Genomic DNA, 18,199 nt, shown 5'->3' on the forward strand with positions numbered 1-18,199 from the left:
AGAATTGTGTGCTGCTTTCAATTGGGCTGATAACCTGCCCGCTTTGCAGGGAGGACGCAAGCTAAATCACTGGAGCGTGACAGACCTCCAGTGCTTTTCCACAATTTCCCTCGGTGTGCCCAGGAGGACAGACAGGTTCACTGGGAGAATATAGTGGCTCAGCCTATTGCAGCACAAAGAACCATAGGATATGCCCCTCGAAGTCGTAGTGACACACACTTGTCTACAGCCAAGCTCTAAGATACAACCGCATTTGCTCCGATCCCTCAGACAAACACCTATAGAATCTCTTATCAAGCATTCTTAAAACTGCAGTACCCACCTGGTGAAGTGAAGAAACAGATTGACAGAGCTATAAGGGTACCGAGAAGTCGCCTACTACAAGACAGGCCCAACAAAGAAAGTAACATAATGTCACTAGCCATCACCTACAGCCCCCAACTAAAACCTCTCCAGTGCATCATCAAGGATCTACAACCTATCCTGAAGGACGATCCCTCACTCTCACAGACCTTGGGAGACAGGCCAGTCCTCGCCTACAGACAGTTCCCCAACCTGAAGCAAATACTCACCAGCAGCTACATGCCACACAATGAAAACACCAACCCAGGAACCAGACTCTGCTACAAACTCCAGTGCCAACTCTGTCCACATTTCTATTCAAGGGACACCATCATAGGACCTAACCACATCAGCCACACCATCCAGGGCTCATTCACCTGCACATCTACCAATGTGATATATGCCATCATGTGCCAGCAATGCCCCTCTGCCGTGTACATTGGCCAAACCGGACAGTCGCTACGCAAAAGAATAAATGGACACAAATCTGACATCAGGAATCACAACATTCAAAAACCAGTAGGAGAACACTTCAACCTCTCTGGTCACTCAATAACAGACCTAAAAGTGGCAATTCTTCAACAAAAAAACTTCAAAAACAGACTCCAACGTGAAGCTGCAGAACTGGAATTAATTTGCAAACTGGATACCAGCAGATTAGGCCTGAATAAAGACTGGGAGTGGTTGGGTCATTACAAAACCTAAACTTAATTTTCCCCAATACTAATTTCCCCCTAATGTTACTCACACCATCTTGTCAACTATCTGCAACGGGCCACTCTCTTACCACTTCAAAAGTTATTTTTCCTCCCTTGGTATCCTGCTGTTAATTGATTTATCTCGTTAGACTGACCTCACACTTGGTAAAGCAACCCCCATCCTTCCATGTATTTATACCTGCTCCTGTATTTTTCACTTCCTGCATCTGATGAAGTGGGTTCTAGCCCACGAAAGCGTATACCCAAAAACATTTGTTAATCTCTAAGGTGCCGCAAGGACTCCTCATTGTTTTTGCTGATACAGACTAACACAGCTACCACTCTGAAACCTGACACGTGGATGAGTTCAGCACCAGTGAGGGTGCAGTGACTTGAGCAGGGCTTTGGTTGCTCACACCCTGACTAGGCCCTGGGTGCTGATCACTGGAGTTAATTGTGCAGTGAGGACATCTGTATAGACATTTCTGATGGTAGGGGTGTTACTGACCTTGATGGGAGAAATGGAAGTCTCTACAGTTGAAGTGCAGAAATGAGTTAACTTACACTAACTTTATTTGAAGAGTGTGTGTGTGCGCGCGCACGTGCACTTTTAATTGGAGCATGAGGATTCCATAGCAGCCCTGGAAGAGATTAATTCCCAGACAGCATGAAAAGTCAGAGGGGCTGCTCTGTGGTACAAAAGTTTGATAGTCCTCAACTGTTACGCAACTGTGCTTCAGCATGGTCCTTTTCTTGCTGGAGGTGGGCCCTGAGAGACAGGAGCAGGAGGCGCAAGAAGGCGGAGAGGGGGTGGGGAGGAGGTCTTTTTTCTAAGATGTTAGTTGGCAACCTATATATACTCCCCTTGGTTGAGACTTTGAAACAACTGTTTCTCTATTGTTTGATCTTTACTTTTAACAGTTGCTACATCGAAGTCCAGTGTGGACCTTGTAAAAGCACAGCTCCTTCAGGAGAAGCTGTGTTTCAAAAGATATAAGTAGGGCTTCTGATTTTAGATTTTAATCAATAAAACACCCCTCTCCCCACATACATGCACTAAACACCAGAAATGGTTACTCAATTCATGTTGACCAGGGGCGGCTCTATGTATTTTGCTGCCCCAAGCATGGCAGGCAGACAGCTTTTGGCGGCATGCCTGCGGGAGGTCCACTGGTAACGCGGATTCGCGGCATGCTTGCGGGAGGTCCGCCAGTCCCGTGCCTTTGGTGTACCCGCCGCCGAATTGCTGCCAAAGCCGCAGGACCAGCGGACCTCCCTCAGGCACGCTGCCGAAGGCAGCCTGACTGCCGCCCTCACGGCGACTGGCAGGCCGCCCCCTACGGCTTGCCGCCCCAGGCACGTGCTTGGTGCGCTGGTGCCTGGAGCCACCCCTGATGTTTTCATCTCTTTCCTAGTGCAGTTTGTTTATATGTGATGTTCCGCTCCTTGGCTTATATCTAAGGGTTTGTCTACACAGAGCAGTAATGTGGACTACGGGGATGTGATTTCTAAAGTGCACTAAGGTGTTCCACATGAATTGGTCTGTATAGACCCTACTGTTACGCTCTTGTAACATAGTGCTGTTTGAAACAGGACTATACGTATATACAAAGAGAGATCCCCGAAACCCACTGATTTTTGGACAGCTACAGGGAACTCAAAAATTAGTAAAAAAACACCCCCCCCCCAATTAATTTAATAAACTCCAAAACCCAGAAGCCTTTGATAAAAGCCTTTTAAATGTCTTTAAAATGTTCCCCTGTCAGTTTCTTACAGCATTATTTGTGTTCCCACAGTGGGCTTTGTGCTGTGCAGTGCCTGCTTCCAATCTAGTGCAGTCGGTTAAAACAATTCAGACATATGCAGGGTTTTTTTTCCCATGTAGCTTAGCAACTATGGAGGACAACGATCTCTGAAAGGAGGTAGGCACAACTAAATCTTATAGATGCCTCTCATCAGGGGGCAGAGATTGCACTGTGTGTGACCCAAAATAGGGCATACAAAGCGTTCTCTGCCTACCCCGCCTATAAATATCCATGCTGATGATATGCAAACTTCATGTTAGGTGTAACAGCTATATAAAGGGAATAGTAAGTTTATTCTTCAAAGCACGAGTTGGGAAATTCACAGCTATGGCTGTCTTGGTCTCTGAGAACTTTTCAACTCAAAATTGTCCTAAAACTTACATTTGTGGGTTTTTTTTAATCTGTTGCATTTTTTTTTCTTCTTTTCCCCCCAAAACAAACCTTCCCTTGTAGTGAGAACCTGGAAGTGAAGCTGATTCTAAACAAAACCATAACTGGGTTAAGATGAGAGAAATGGAAAAAAAAAAAAACTGCAGAAAGGAAGACCAGGAAACTGGGTTTTTAAAAGATTATCAGGTGGAGTTTTAATATCAGTAAGGGAACCTATTTAAAATATGATTAAATTCAGTCCCATTAATGTACTTAAATATTGATAGGGCCTGTCTTTACAAGATCTCTTAACACTGAACAATCTACCATGGGCAACTTTCCTCAGCTATGTTAGTGTCCAGGTATCCTCTCCTTTCATCACTTTCAGAGCATGTGGAGGCGGAGAGGGTTCATGTTCTCAGAGCTCTGAGAATTCCCTCTTCTCTCCCCACCTGCCCCCAGATTGAGGGCTTGATACAACTCCCTTGCTGAACAAGTCAGTGCCACTTTTAATCAGCTATTGGTATGAGAACATTAAAATGCAGACACCTACCAAATCAGCTGCTCTACGCTGACAGCCCCTGTCACTGGGGGAGTAATGTCTGGGCATCAAATTTAGGTCTCTGGCATGCCAGGTTTTTGACAGTAGTTCCCAGTCTTTTGGGACAGTTTTATAGCAGGTGAGTGTGTGTAACTGAATGGTATACGGGTAATGTAGGCTTGTCTAGAGATTCACTGAAGCAAGGAGGGGTCACGAAAGCCAGTCTGACTTGGCCTGTTCCCATCTCATTTTAAAAGTGAAACAGGTTTGGGCCTGCTTAGTACCTGAACTGGTTCTTGCCTAATACTTGATGTATTGGGCTTGCTGTTTCATTGTGATACCAATGGCTGCTCTCAATGATTTTATGTATTGGCCTTTATCATAAAAATCTTGCTCATAGGCCTTGAATGGGGCCATTAAGCAGACTCTGCTTTAGCTCAGTAGGTGGGTGCACTACTGTTAAATCCAGGGGTCATTGCTGGGATGGAAAAAGCTAACTGTTCACTTGATTACTTGCTTGGATTCCTTTCTGTATTCTGCACTAACCATGTCAGGCATTGTAAGTTGTATATATGCTTGCCAGAAGGTATTTGGGACCATAGTAGTTAAAGATGGTGTCACAGGAAGTCTGGTCCCTGTGAAGTAGGTTCAGCTCCCCTGTGCCAGGACAGGTGCTCCCATTGGCCAATTAAGAGGGCTGGGCAGTACCTGCAGCTGTTCAGGATTAGGAAGGGGGAGTCCCCGTGAATCAGAGCAGACTGGCTCAGTCAGGAGAGTAGGTGAGAGCTGCCAGGGGACTGGAGGAGTCCTGATAGGAAGCAGGAGGTATTTCCTGGGGAAAGGCTGAAGGCAGGGAGAGCAGCAAGAGGGGTTTGCTGGCTGGCATCACCAAGCCAGAGAGCCAGAACTGAAGGAGCATCATAGAGGGTTGCTTGCTGGCTCTAAGCTGGGGGGGTGCGGGGAGGGCTGGAAGCAGGGTACTAGTGGAGGGACTTACTCACAGGGCCAGAGAGCTGGACCCAGAGGAATGAGGGATGCGTCTCTGCCAAGAAGGCTTCCCAGTAACAGGGGTGTTCTCCAATTGGAAGGATTACGGTGGCTATTCTGGTACAAGGACAGGAGAGAACTGACAGAGCCAGGGTGTGGTAAGAGATGCTAGGGAGCTGGGGTGTGCTGAGAGCTGCTGAAGCTGTATTTGATGCTTTGTCTAGACTGTGGTGTTGTGACTTATGTGCCCAGGTGTGTATGTTTCTCTTGCAATAAATGAAATGTACAAGGGCTATGGGAACTAAGAGTCTTTGCATTGTCTTTGGGGACTCTGAAGGAGGGAAGCTGAGGCAGGTGTGCCTGTCATGCCACAGCCTGTCACAGGAGGGCACTCCAGGTGGGGCAGCCTGATAGATGAAAGACCCGCATGCAATTAATTATATTCCACCCCTTGAAGGGTTGGATAGAGTCTGTGCCAGACATTTTGCACCGTCTCTCTCTCTCTCTCTCTCTCTCTCTCTCTCTCTCTCTCTCTCAAATTAAGTCTTACACATGTTGTGCAGGTGGCAGGATGACAAACTACCAAGCAGGGTGAGAATTGAACAACGTGGTGTGAGTGGGAGGAGGAAAAGTTAAACCACCTTAAGCTCCATAAATGAAATGCTTCGGTTGTGCTAGTATTTAGAGTGGGGAACTAGGTGTTGTCAGGGCTCCTGGGTTCTCTTCCTAGATTTGCCACTTAGCCATTGGATGGCCTTGGGCAAATCGCTTAATCCCTCTGTGTGCCAGAGTATTCCTCTGTAAAAGAGACACTGCACCTTCCTCAGAAGGGAAACTGTGAAGCTTAATTAATGTTTAAAGTACTTTGAGATCCTTAAATGAAAAATGATATCGCACTTTATATTGGTCCATAGATATGTTCATGCTGGTCATTCAGATACCATGGGAGCAGTGTCAGTACCTGGCTAGATACCTCATGGAAAGCTTCTCTTCTCACCCCCCCCCCCTCGTAAATACCCAGTAAAAAGCTGGTTAAACACTGTGTTTTGCATTATGTCTTGAAGGCCAGTAGACTGGTCTCTAGTGAACAGCAAGATGGAGTGATTTCCAGCATCTTTATAGTAGGAGGAGTTGGCAGAGGAGATCAGATACAGGGCTGGTGATCAGGACTCCTGGTTTCTATTTCCAGCTCTGACACAGACTTGTTTGACCTTTGAACACACTCTGAGCCTAAGTAACCCCACTTTCCCCCCGCATCTGGAAATATAATCCTGACTGACCACCATAGGGACTCTTAGGTGAAAAGCTATATATGAATTAGTATGAGTATTATGACTTTGCATAAGGAGGATCTGAGTACAGATCGCTCCTGATGCGGGAATTCAGACAACAATTTTCATTTAAGTATCTTGCTAAGAGTAATTAGGGAACAAACCAGCAAAATTCTTGATTACAGCCTGTTGGCCCTCTTTATCTTTCAGGGTTGCAGTGCTGGGAACAGCCCCCCAATCCTCTGGAATTGGGTGGCACGTGGTGGGATTGGCCATCGTGCAGGATGGACACCTTGAAACGGAGTCGAGCGCAAGCCTGGCCGGAGGAGACGGGGGACAGGGAGCATGGACTCTATAGTTTGCACCGCATGTTTGACATTGTGGGCACTCACCTGACCCACCGGGACGTACGTGTGTTGTCCTTTCTCTTTGTGGATGTGATTGATGACTACGAGAGGGGGATGATCCGCAGCGGCCGGGACTTCCTGCTGGCACTAGAAAGGCAGGGCCGCTGTGATGAGACCAACTTCCGCCAGGTGCTGCAGCTGCTGAGGATTATCACGCGCCATGACCTGTTGCCCTATGTCACGCTGAAGAGGAGAAGGGCTGGTAAGTCATCTGATCTGTGTCCTTGGCTGCTCTTCATGCTCTATGGAGAGCTTTAGAACTCTGTTGGCAGTTCAAGTCAAGCTGCTGCTTTGTGTTACTGAGAAGTGAGATGATAAAAGCTTGTCTGTGGCTGTCCAGTAACAATGTGGGCAACGGTCTGTGCTGCTGTGTGGGACAACCGAGTTGGGTTCGAGGGCTGTTAAGATTAACCTGTCCCATCAAAAGGCAGGGGGAAGACCGTCCAGTAGAACCTCAGAGTTCTGAACTGACCAGTCAACCACGCACCTCACGTGGAATTGGAAGTATGTAATCCTGCAGCAGCAGAGACCAAAATAAAAGCAAATACAGTACAGTATTGTGTTAAACATAAGGTATTAAAAAATAAGAAGGGAAAGTTTTAAAAAAAAAGATTTGACAAGGTAAGAGAACTTTCTGTGCTTGTTTCATTTAAATTAAGATGGTTAAAAGCAGCATTTTTCTTCTGCTTAGTAAAGTTTCAAAGCTATATTAAGTCAATGTTCAGCTGTCAACTTTTGAAAGCACAACCATAATGTTTTGATCAGAGTTACGAGCAACTTCCATTTCCGAAGTGAGGGTCTACTGTATTATGAAGTTGATCAGATCAATGAGCAGCAGCAGTGAAGTGTTCTGAAAGGAATCACCACTGGTCCCCATGAGCCTAAAAGCGTAATGGGGATGATACAGGCCATTGAGATTTAGAGGGGATTGGTGTACAGGTGTGAGATGCTCAGACAAGGAATGTGGGGGAGCTGAGATGGAGATGCCTGCCGTTCCTCCATTTCTTTGCTTACCAATAGCAATACCATGCAGGATTTCAGTGATGGGTCCTGCCACCCTGTGAAGGTACAAATTGACACACTTGAGAAGCAAAGAAATCCTGAAGTATGGTAGAGTCTGGCTATAGTTGCCACATGCAGCAGGGTCTAATAGCAGATAGCTCTATTTCTCTAATAGAGAGCTGTAGTGTGGTCTCCTGTTGCTAATGCTTTGTTACTCCTACAAAACAAACCACGAAAGATCTGTTAGTACTTGGATAGAGTTAGGGCTGCATATTTGTCATGAAGTCATGGGTTCCAGGATCATCTTTTTAAAACAAAGCAAAATGAAACTACCATATTCATTTATTTACAGAAGTTTGTGGGAAAAGATTCCTTTTTAGACGGATGTCTCTCCCTTGGTGCTGGCCCAGTTGTGAAAGTCTTCTGGGAAAAATGGAATAATTTCAGTTGGTTTTGATGCTTGTGTATAAGGTGAGGATAGGAATGGCAAGCACATGCTTGGGAGCTTTCTTGATTCAATTTGTTTTCACTTCTCTTGCACTCAATTCAAAATTGGGTGTTACAACCTCCAGTGCACCTGCTGTCTTTGATGATGACTTGATATTCACTACACTGTGGGAGGGAAACATTTTGAAATGTTAATACATGTCCTGGTTATACCCTCCCCTTGCTGAGCCCCTGGGAATGTGCACATTGTAAGTCAATCAGGGTTAACTTTGAAATAGACTAGGGTGCAGGGGTGTATCTCTCCGGGAGTAAGGCTTCAAAAACATATTTTGGCTTCTTCCAGTGTCAGAGATTGGGTGGGGGGAGGAGGGGTAGGACTGTTTCTCAATTCCTCCTTCTTTCCTTCATCCCACAAAAACTCTATTCAGAAGAGGTTAATGACCCTTCTGCTTTCTCCCCTGCCCTGTCCCATAACTTGCTTTCATACATTGTGTGCTCTGCACACTCAGCGTTCTGCAAAGCACTGGTCTGAGAGATTTATTAGAATGTGGGATGTATTGAACATTTCAATAACCACCCAGGTACAGCGATTCTCCCTTCCAGATCTGAGCAAACTAACCTGTGGGGTCTCAGCCACACCACAACCCTGTACCAATTCTCCAGCTTCCAAACCTTCCTGGATCAATGCCATGCATCCACTGGCTGTGTATTGCCTTGGAGCATGCCAGGATTCCAATGCTCGGCCTCAGAAACTTTGATCCAGATTAAACAGGAGCTGAGATATCCACCTGTCAGAAGTCAGAAGGAAACTTTCACTTACAACAAGGAAAGATTGTCATCAATTTTTGCAGAATTTAAACTTTGATTTTTTTTTTATAAAAAACAAAACAAAACTAGCCCTGATGGTTGCAAATGTAAATCAACACAATTCTGGCTGAGTCAGCTGCTCTTGGCCTTCCTAAACCACCATGAAATTGACGAGTCTCTTATCAGTTTTCACTGTTGTTGTTCATAGCACTATGGCCACCAGTGGCATGTCATGCTGCTGCTTGGGAAAGCTGTGAGCAGCAATATAGGCAGGCATAGAAATGATACACAGGTGGAGGGAAAAGAGGACCGAAAACAGGCTGGGGGAGGTGTCAAGTTAGTAACTACAGCCCACACTGCCTCTTGAGCTGGCTGTTCCCAGGCTTTCTCCTAGCAGGACATCTCATGCTCCCCTTCTCATCTGCCTTAGAGACTTTAAACTTTGATACTCTTGATCTGGAGCTAAGGAGACCCGTCTGGTCTGGTAACTACGGTGAATCAGAATAGCTAGTCATCCCCATGAAAACGCCTAGAACCTGTTCTCCATAGCTGTTGAATAGCTCTTGCTGCTGTCTATATTAGTCTCTTAATTTAACCTGATTACTTTTAGCTGTGTCAACTTGTAGCACCCTAAAGAACCCTCCTCCTTCCTTAGTGTTTCGGCAAGGGTTAACATTCCAGTTATCATACCATGGTGTTGTCTTACATATATATGGCAACTGTAGGTAAATATTGACAATTTAAAGGTATCCACTATAAATCAGAGTATCTTACCTTTCTCTGAGAAGGACGCCCATTTGCTCTCGGTTCATTGACTTGTCTTCACGGCATTGATAGCTCAAGATATAACTTAAGCGTTGCCTCTCACCCAACTCCTGCCCACACCCACAAATGTCTTGCTTGAGTTAAATGGTTCTTTAACCTCAAGCTAGGTGCCCTGTCAGGGATGAGAGTTGGAGCTGCTGAATCTAGGGCTGGGGATGCAGTGACTTGAGTTACAGCTCCTCAGCTGCTAATCCAATCATTCTGTGTCGTTCGTGTTTCACAGTGTGGCTGCCCTCACTTGAGCTAAGCTAGCGTGAATGGTGGGACTGGAGGGTATTAGTAATTCAAGCTAACAGTTGCAGTGACGACAAACCCTGAGAGAAGAGGGAGGTTGGGAGGAACGTACATGCCAACTCTCTTGATTTTTCTCAACAATAAAATGTTGGAAGTAGTCGTCAGTGTAATAGACAGTTTCACGTCCTCAATAATGCATGGTAAACCTGGAAGTGAATCAAAGAGCTGTCTAAAACAGATGAGCAGAGTGTCAACGCTATTTTTTTTTAATTGGTATTTTGCCATGTAGCGTTCTAAGAACACAATTGTTATACAGATAAAAGTAGATTTGCATTTACCTGGAAAGTGAACAGAAGAGCTAAGTTTACTGCACCTTTGGGAGGAAGGGATGACTGCGATCAAGGCACTGGACTGGAACTTGGACATCTGGGTTCTCATCCGGACAGTCACAGACATTGACATTGGGCAGGTCACTTAATCTGTGCATCAGTTCCCCATCTGGAAAGTGGGAATAAGGTTTTTCATCCTGGTCGTGGTGGTGTGACGATAAACTTCTTTGTGTTTGTGAGGTGCTCAGACATTGCTGTGCTGAAGGACAGAGCCATAGAAAGCCTCAAGAAAGTAAGAGAATTCAGCTTTTTATCAATAATACGTGTTTTAAGTCTTCCTTCATTATAGTATCTGGAATCCACTGTTCCTTTAAGTCAGGAGGGGCTTTGATAGGAAGGCAAACATCTTTCCTCCAGCATGGGGTGGCCTTCAAATGTTGAGACCTGTTAGCCAGAGGCTCATGATAGAACCCACAAGCTGGGTCCATAGTCAGCAACCTGGTAGGAATCGCGGTGAGCAGTTGGGATAGGGCTGGGCTTTTCATCCACGCATCACCCCTGAACTTCTTTGGGGATGGGTCCCTCCTCTTTGCTCATGCATCATCCTCTGGCTAGTGAGCGACTGGCAAACTTTTAAGCCCTGACATAAAGGCTCCAGTGACTTGAATGTGCAGCCACACTCAATTTATATTTTGGGTTTTAACCAACAACATTAAAGGGGAAAAGGAAAGTTTGAGAATTGAAGCAGACTGAAATCCGGAGTTAGTTTCCCACAGCAGTGTTAACCATATTAGATCTATATGGTACATAAATTAACAGTACAAACACTTAGGCATTTGTGACTGAATTAATATTGCTTTGAGATTCCCTGACGACACCTGGATAACTTTCTCTCTTTTTTTTAAATGATGATTTCATTAGTTTCAGGTAATTCATGTGTCCCAGAACTCCCCGGCCAGTTTTCTGAGCATTACAATAACTTCCATATTTTCATTAAATGCTTTTCTCTTCCCTTTTGGGTGACAAATCCAAACAAATAAGTGGTAACTGGGAAATTGAGTGTGCAAAAAATGCTGAGAACAAAAAGGATTTTTTTCCTGACTTTTTTTGAGGTGTACAGGGGTCTCTGGTGTTGGAACAATAATAGGTAAAAATTTAGTGAAGCGTGATTCTTTTTTTTTAAAATCTAAACTGATCTCTCTCTCTCGATCTCTCTCCTGAATTTGCACATAAGTTCTCAACCTTTTACATTTGTACAAACAGCACTTCTTCTATTTTAATCTTCATCTCCATGTCCTGTTGCATGGTGGATTGATTTAAATAATCAGTTTCAACCTAATTTTGCATTTGTACTTTTTAAACTCCTTTGTCCTAAAGATTCTCAATGCTTGGTATAATTTATTACTTTTTTGTTCACCAGCACAACACTGTATCTATACACATTTATTTAAGCAGTTATATAGCTTAACATAAACTTATTCAGATTCTTAATTTCTGTTTTTATTGTTAGAAAACAGTGAAGCATTTCTTATTTACTAGATTAACTTTTTTTACTGATGATTGTTGAGCTGCATTTAGATGGAAATTTGGAATGGAATTAAAAAGGCACAAAACCAGCATTTTAAAATTATTGGTTGAATAAAATTATCTTAAATGTGCTGCATGCATAAGAAAAAACGTATCAAAGCATTTACCATTTAAAACTGATTTATTAAACAAAGGAAATATTTATATTTAGTGAATCAAACTGATTGTTTTTGGTCACCCTATCCTGCAATATTTTAGAAATAGTAGACCATATCCTCTCACCTCATTTTTATTTATAGGTGGGAAGAGGGCAACACTCTTTTTAATTAAAACTTCCAGTCAGTTTCTCACTTTGAAAGAACTAACTATTGAACTGAACTGGTTGGATAAACTGAAATGAAGGTAATAGTCTATGCAGCCGCAGAAGAGGCGGCGGCTGCTGCTGACAAAAGCTGCTTTAGCACGTCAACAAACTCTGTTTCCAGATACTCAGCCTGTGGTTTCCAGATGCTGAGCCTGTGATTTCCACCAGTTCAGGGGTTTGACTTTGGCAGTGTATGTGTACTGCTTGAATATTATTTTTATTTAATTTAAATGATTTTAATAGATTAAAGTAAGTTTAGGTTTTAACAAAGGATGTCGTAATTTAAGTGTATTTAATTTGAATTCTAAAAATCAAAATTTTTCATCAGTTTTTATCCAGTCTCCAGGTTGTTTTCACTGGCATACGAGGATAGTAACTATGCTCAGTGATTGCACTTTGATCTTGCATAATAGCAGTTTCCTGCTTGTCTCCTTTAACGCAAGTTTGAAACTGGCTGGAATCAAATGCCTAGACCAGTGGTCCTCAAACTGGGATGTGGAGGGATGTTCATGGGGGCATGCAGTGATGAGCTACCAAAATTTTAACAACCGGTTCCCTATAAAAAGTTCTGATTTAAGGGGGGAGAGCGGGGGAGGGGCCGGGACAGGCGGAGACATACTTGTGCGGCCGGGGGCCCCTGCAGGGCCTGGGGAAAATTGCCCCACTTGCCCCCCCAGCAGCCCTAGAGCTTGCAGCCCCCTCCCCCCTTACCTTGCTGGCAGCTCAAAGCAACTCCGGAGCTCAGCTGAGCTGCCCAGCTGATGCCGGCAGCTGGCCACGCTGCAGCTGGGGGGAAGTGGGGGAAGGGCCGGGGGAGCCTCAGCCTCCCCAGCTGGGAATCCTGGGAACAACAGGATGGTCCGGCCCACGGACCGGAGTTCTTTGCCCACCCCCTGGCCCTTTAACAACCGGTTCTCCATGGAGGTCTAATTTTAGCAACTGGTTCTTGGGAACCTGCTCCAGCTCACCACTGGGGGCATGCAGTGGGGCCCAGGCCAGCGCCCCAATGGGGAGCAGGGAAGGGAGTGTCATACTTCCAGCCCTGCTCCGTCCACAGGCCCAGCTCCACCCCCAGGCTGGCTCTGCCTTTAACCCGTGCTACTCCCCCATCCCCAGTTCCGCCCCAGCTCCGCGTTCAGCTGAAGCTCCACTGCTGAGGAAGCCTTGGCTGTGCATTAATGCGGGGGGGGGGGAGGGGGGCACAGACAGATTCTGTTAATGGTAAGGGGGGGCGCAACTGGAAAAGTTTGTGCACCACTGACCCCAGACTCATGTGATCTTAATATGTTTCAGTCAACTGCTGCATGATTCATAGATTCCAAGGCCAGAAGGGACCATTATGATGAGCTAATCTGACCTCCTACCTAACACAGGTCATACAACTTCCCCAAAATAATTCCTAGAGCAGATCTGTTAGAAAATACATCCCATCTTGATTTAAAAATTGTCTGTCTGTGATGGAGAATCCCACCACAGTCTTGGTAAGTTGTTCCGGTTGTTAATTACTCTTACCATATTTCTAGTCTGAATTTGTCTAGCTTCAGGTCCCATGCATTAGATTGTATTATACCTTACTCTGCTAGACTGAAGAGCCATTATTAAATATTAGTTCCCCGTATAGGTACTTATAAACTATAATCAAGTCACCCCTTAACCTTCTCTTTGTTAAACTAAATAGATTGAGTTCTTGGAGTCTGTCACTATATAAGACAGCAGAGTCCTGTGGCACCTTATAGACTAACAGACGTATTGGAGCATGAGCTTTCGTGGGTGAATACCCACTTTGTCGGATGCAAGACAAGTTTTATAATCCTTTAATCATTCTCATGGCTCTTCTCTGAACCATCTCCAGTTGTTCAACGTTCGTCTTGAGTTGTGGGCACCAGAACTAGGCACAGTATTCTAGTATCAAATACAGAGGTAAAATAGCCTTTCTGCTCCTACGTGAGATTCTTCTGTTTGTCTCCCAGGATCTCATTAAGTCTTTTGGCCAGTGTCGCACTAGGAGCTCATGTTCAGCTCGTTAGCCACCAAGACCCCAACTCTTTTTAAGTCACTGCTTCTCAAGGTAGAGTCCCCTATCCTGTAAATATGGCCGACATTCTTTGTTCCTAGATGCATACATATACATTTAGCATATTGTTTGTGCCCATTTATCAAGCGATCCAAAGAGAAATAAGGAAGAGTTCGGCGATTGTTGAGCATTCTTAAGTCTTTCGTCTGAGATTTCAGGTTGTAATGTGGACAAGCCAAATGGCTGGCCAAGTCTGACCTCTGTGGGTAGCCTGGAATATACTGGGTTAAGATACAGAGGGAACACAGCTACTGAGTATCTTTAAAAGTAAGTAGTAGACTAGGAAATCAATACAAAATTTGGTCAGCAAACATAGGGAGCGTAAGTTAGGGATGAAAGGTTCACTCAGCTGGGCACCTGTGAGAATAGACTGCTGTGTTCTATATGTACTGCTTTCTGGACAATACGCACCTGCAAGTGAAGGTAACTGTGTCATGCCCTGAAGCAAGGAAAGCTTTGATTAGTGATTCCTTGTTAGTGTAAGACTGGAATCTGGGTGAGATTTAAATGTGAGGACTGTTATGGTGATCAACAGATGGCTCAGGCAATTAGGCTATACAGAGGCCTTCGGGATGTTTGACCACTGGGAGGCATTCATGGACAGAGGATGGTTCTCATGGGATGGACTCCACATGAGTCGGGAGGGAAATAGATGTCTGGGATGGAGATTGGCACAGCTCATTAAAAGAGCTTTGAACTAGGAACTCGGGAGGCTGTTGGGAGATGCTCATGTAACCTCCACACCTGATTTTAACATTGAGGGGGAGGAAAATCAAGTAAGAGAAGAGATATCCCTGAAGAAAGGAACAGCCGTGGGTAGGAGAATGGACATTAAGAGGGATAGTGCTGATACCAGTCAGATAGGCGATACTGGCAGTGGAATGACTGTACCCAATTAGGCGAGGAATGTGGGCGAAACCAAGCAGCAACAGCTAAGATGTTTGTAAACCAATGTAAGGAGCCTGGTAACAAAACGGAGGAACTGGAACTACCGGTGCAGGAAGTGAAACCAGATCTATAGGGATAAGAGAAACATGGTGGAATAGTAGGTATTGAAGGGTATGTGCTGTTCAGGAAAGACAAATAAAGGAGTAGCACTGTGTATTAATGTTGAGGTAAACTGTAAAGAAATTAGAAGTGATGAAATGGATAAGACAGTCTCTGTTTGGACCAAAACCACTTTAGGGAAGAAAACTTCTAAAGGTTCCCCGATATAGTGGTTGGGGTGTGTTCACAGACCACCGGGATCCAATTAGGGTCTAGATAGAGACCTCTTTAATGTTTTTACTGAAATAAATACGGGGAATTGTGTGATTATGGGAGACTTTAACTTCCCAGCTATAGATTGAAGGACAAATGCTACTAATAATAGTAAGGCCCAGATTTTCCTATATGTGATAGCCAACAGATTTCTTCATCAAATAGTTGCTGAACAAATGAGAGGTGATGCCATTTGAGATCTGGTATTGGTGGGTAGTGAGGCCCTCATAGAAGAACTGGTTGTAGAGGACAAGCTTGGTTTGAGTGATCATGAGTTAATTCAGCGTAAACTAAAGAGAAGGATACACAAAAATAAATCTGAAAAAAATTAAGGGAATTAGTTGGGGAAGTGGATCGAAGAACTCGGGGATCTGAATGTGGAGGAGGCTTGGAATTACTTTAAGTCAAAGTTGCAGAAGCTATCTGAAGTCTGGATCCCAAGCAAAGGGGAAAAATTCATAGGGAAGGGTTACAGACCAAGCTGGATGAGCAAGAATCTCAAACAGGTTATTGAGAGAAAGCAGAGAGCCTACAAGGAATGGAAGATGGGAAGAATCGGCAAGGAAACTTACCTCCTAGGAGTCGGAAAGTATAAGGATAAAGTGAGAACTGGCAAAAGCCAAGCAGAGTTGGACCTTGCAAAGGGAATCAAAACCAATAATAAAAAGTTTTATAGCCATATAAATAAGAGACCACAGAAAGAAGTGGGACCACTAAGCACTGAGGATGGGGTGGAGATTAAAGATAATCTAGGCATGACCCGACACCTAGACTAATTAAGAGCTATGGGGTAGTGACAGGGTGGCTAATGGCAACAAGGATATGGAGGTAGAAATTACCACATCTGAGGTGGAAGTCCAACTCAAACATCTTAATGGGATTAAATTGTGGGGCCTGGATAATCTCCGTCCAAGAATATTAAAAGAACTGGCACATGAAATTGCAAGCCCAATAGCAAAGATTTTTAATGAATCTGTAAACTCAGAGGGCATACCTTGTGACATGCATCCGACAAGTGGGGATTCACCCACAAAAGCTCATGCTCCAAAACTTCTGTTAGTCTATAAGGTGCCATAGGACTCTTTGCTTCTTGTGACTAGAGAATTGCTAATATAGTCCCTATTTTTAAGAAGGGGGAGGAGGGGAAGTGATCCAAGAAACTACAGGCCTGTTAGTTTGGCCTCAATTGTATGGAGGGTCTTGGAACAAATTTTGAAAAAGAAAGTAGTTAAGGACATAGATGTGAAGAGTAATTGGGATAAAATACAACATGGTTTTACAGAAGGTAGATTGTGCCAGAACAACCCAATCTCCCTCTTTGAGAAGTTAACTGATTTTTTTAGATAAAGGAAATGCAGTAGATCTAATCTACCTGGATTTCAGTGAGGCATTTGATACAGGTCCATGTGGGGAATTATTAGTTAATTTGGAGAAGATGGTGATTAATATGAACATAGAAAGATGGATAAGGAACTTGTTAAAGGGATGACTACAATGTGTCATACTGAAAAGTGAACTGTCAGGCTGGTGGGAGGTTACTAGTGGAGTTCCTCAGGGATCGGTCTTGGGACCAGTCTTATTTAACATTATTACTGACGTCAGCATAAAAAGTGGGTGCGTGCTAATAATTTGTGGCAGACACACACAGTTGGGAGGTATTACCGGTACGGAGGAGGACTGGAATATCATACAAGATGATCTGGGTGACCTTGTAAACTGGAGTAATAGAAATGGGATTAAATTTAATCGTACCAAGTGCAAGGTCATGCACTTAAGGACTAACAACAAGAATTTTGCTATAAACTGGGGATTTATTGGTTGGAAGCAACAGAGGAGGAGAAGGACCTGGGTGTATTGGTTGACCACAAGATGACTATGAGCCATCAGTGTGATGTGTCCATGAAAAAAAGCTAATGCGGTCCTAGGATGCATCGCGTGAGGTATTTCCAGTCGAGGCAGGGAAGTGTTAATATTATACAAGGCACTGGTGAGACCTCATCTGGAATACTCTGTGCAATTCTGATCTCCCATGTTTAGAAAAGATGAATTCAAACTGGAACAGGTGCAGAGAAGGGCTATTAGGATGATGGGAGGAATGGAAAACCTGCCTTATGAGAGGAGACTCAAAGAGCTTGGCTTGTTTAGCCTAACCACAAGAAAGCTGAAGGGAGATAGGATAGCTCTCTGAATACATCGGAGAGAGAAATACCAGGGAGGGAGAGGAGTTATTTAAGTTAAGCGCCTATGTGGACACAAGAACAAGTGACTGTAAACTGGCCATCAACAAGTTTAGGCTCAGTTAGGATCTAGAGAGTGAAGTTGTGGAGCAGCCTTCCAAGGGGAGCAGTGGGGGACAAAAACCCTAACTAGGCTTCAAGATTGAGCTTGATGCGTTTATGGAAGGGATGGTCTAATGGGACTGCCTATCATGGCATGTGGCTCATCAGTGACTGCCAGTTGTAAAAATCCCCAATGGCCAGAAACGGGGGACACTGAGTTACTACAGAGAATTCTTTCCAGGTATCTGCCTTGCGGGTCTTGCCCACGTGCTCAGGGTATAACTGATCACCGTATTTGGGGTTGGGAAGGAATTCCCCCCCCCCCCCCGGGTCAGATTGGTAGAGACCCTGGGCGGGAGGTTTCGCCTTCCTCTGCAGCATGGGTCACTTGCAGGTTTAAGCTAGTGTAAATGGTGGATTCTCTGTAACTTGAAGTCTTAAACCATGATTTGAGGACTTCAGTCACTCAGCTAGAGATTAGGGGTCTATTTTAGGAGTGGGTGAGGTTCTGTGGCCTGCGATGTGCAGGAGGTCCCTTCTGACCTTAAAGTCTGAGTTTGAGTGCGTCACTGGTTGAAGCCTTGCACAGGGCTAGGTCATCTGCATACCTCATGATCGTGCTTTTACTCAG

The 18,199-nt window shown here is 44.5% G+C and overlaps 1 protein-coding gene across 9 annotated transcripts in view; it reads left to right on the forward strand.

Moving 5' to 3' along the window:
• DEDD (death effector domain containing) overlaps positions 1-18,199 on the forward strand; it is a 39,782-nt gene that overhangs the window by 11,631 nt on the left and 9,952 nt on the right. For 5 of the 9 annotated variants that reach the window (XM_039512392.1, XM_039512394.1, XM_039512389.1 and 2 more), the window contains one exon: positions 6,224-6,622. In XM_039512392.1, the coding sequence (XP_039368326.1) occupies positions 6,298-6,622 (325 nt within the window). In that variant the 5' untranslated portion in view covers positions 6,224-6,297. Of the gene's footprint in view, positions 1-4,546; positions 4,581-4,705; positions 4,901-4,970; positions 4,995-6,223; positions 6,623-18,199 lie in introns of those variants that run through there. The other 4 variants (XM_039512393.1, XM_039512388.1, XM_039512386.1 and 1 more) reach the window with 4 other exon arrangements.

The sequence above is a fragment of the Mauremys reevesii genome, linkage group 24 (assembly GCF_016161935.1).
Source record: "Mauremys reevesii isolate NIE-2019 linkage group 24, ASM1616193v1, whole genome shotgun sequence".
Classification (NCBI taxonomy): domain Eukaryota; kingdom Metazoa; phylum Chordata; order Testudines; family Geoemydidae; genus Mauremys; species Mauremys reevesii.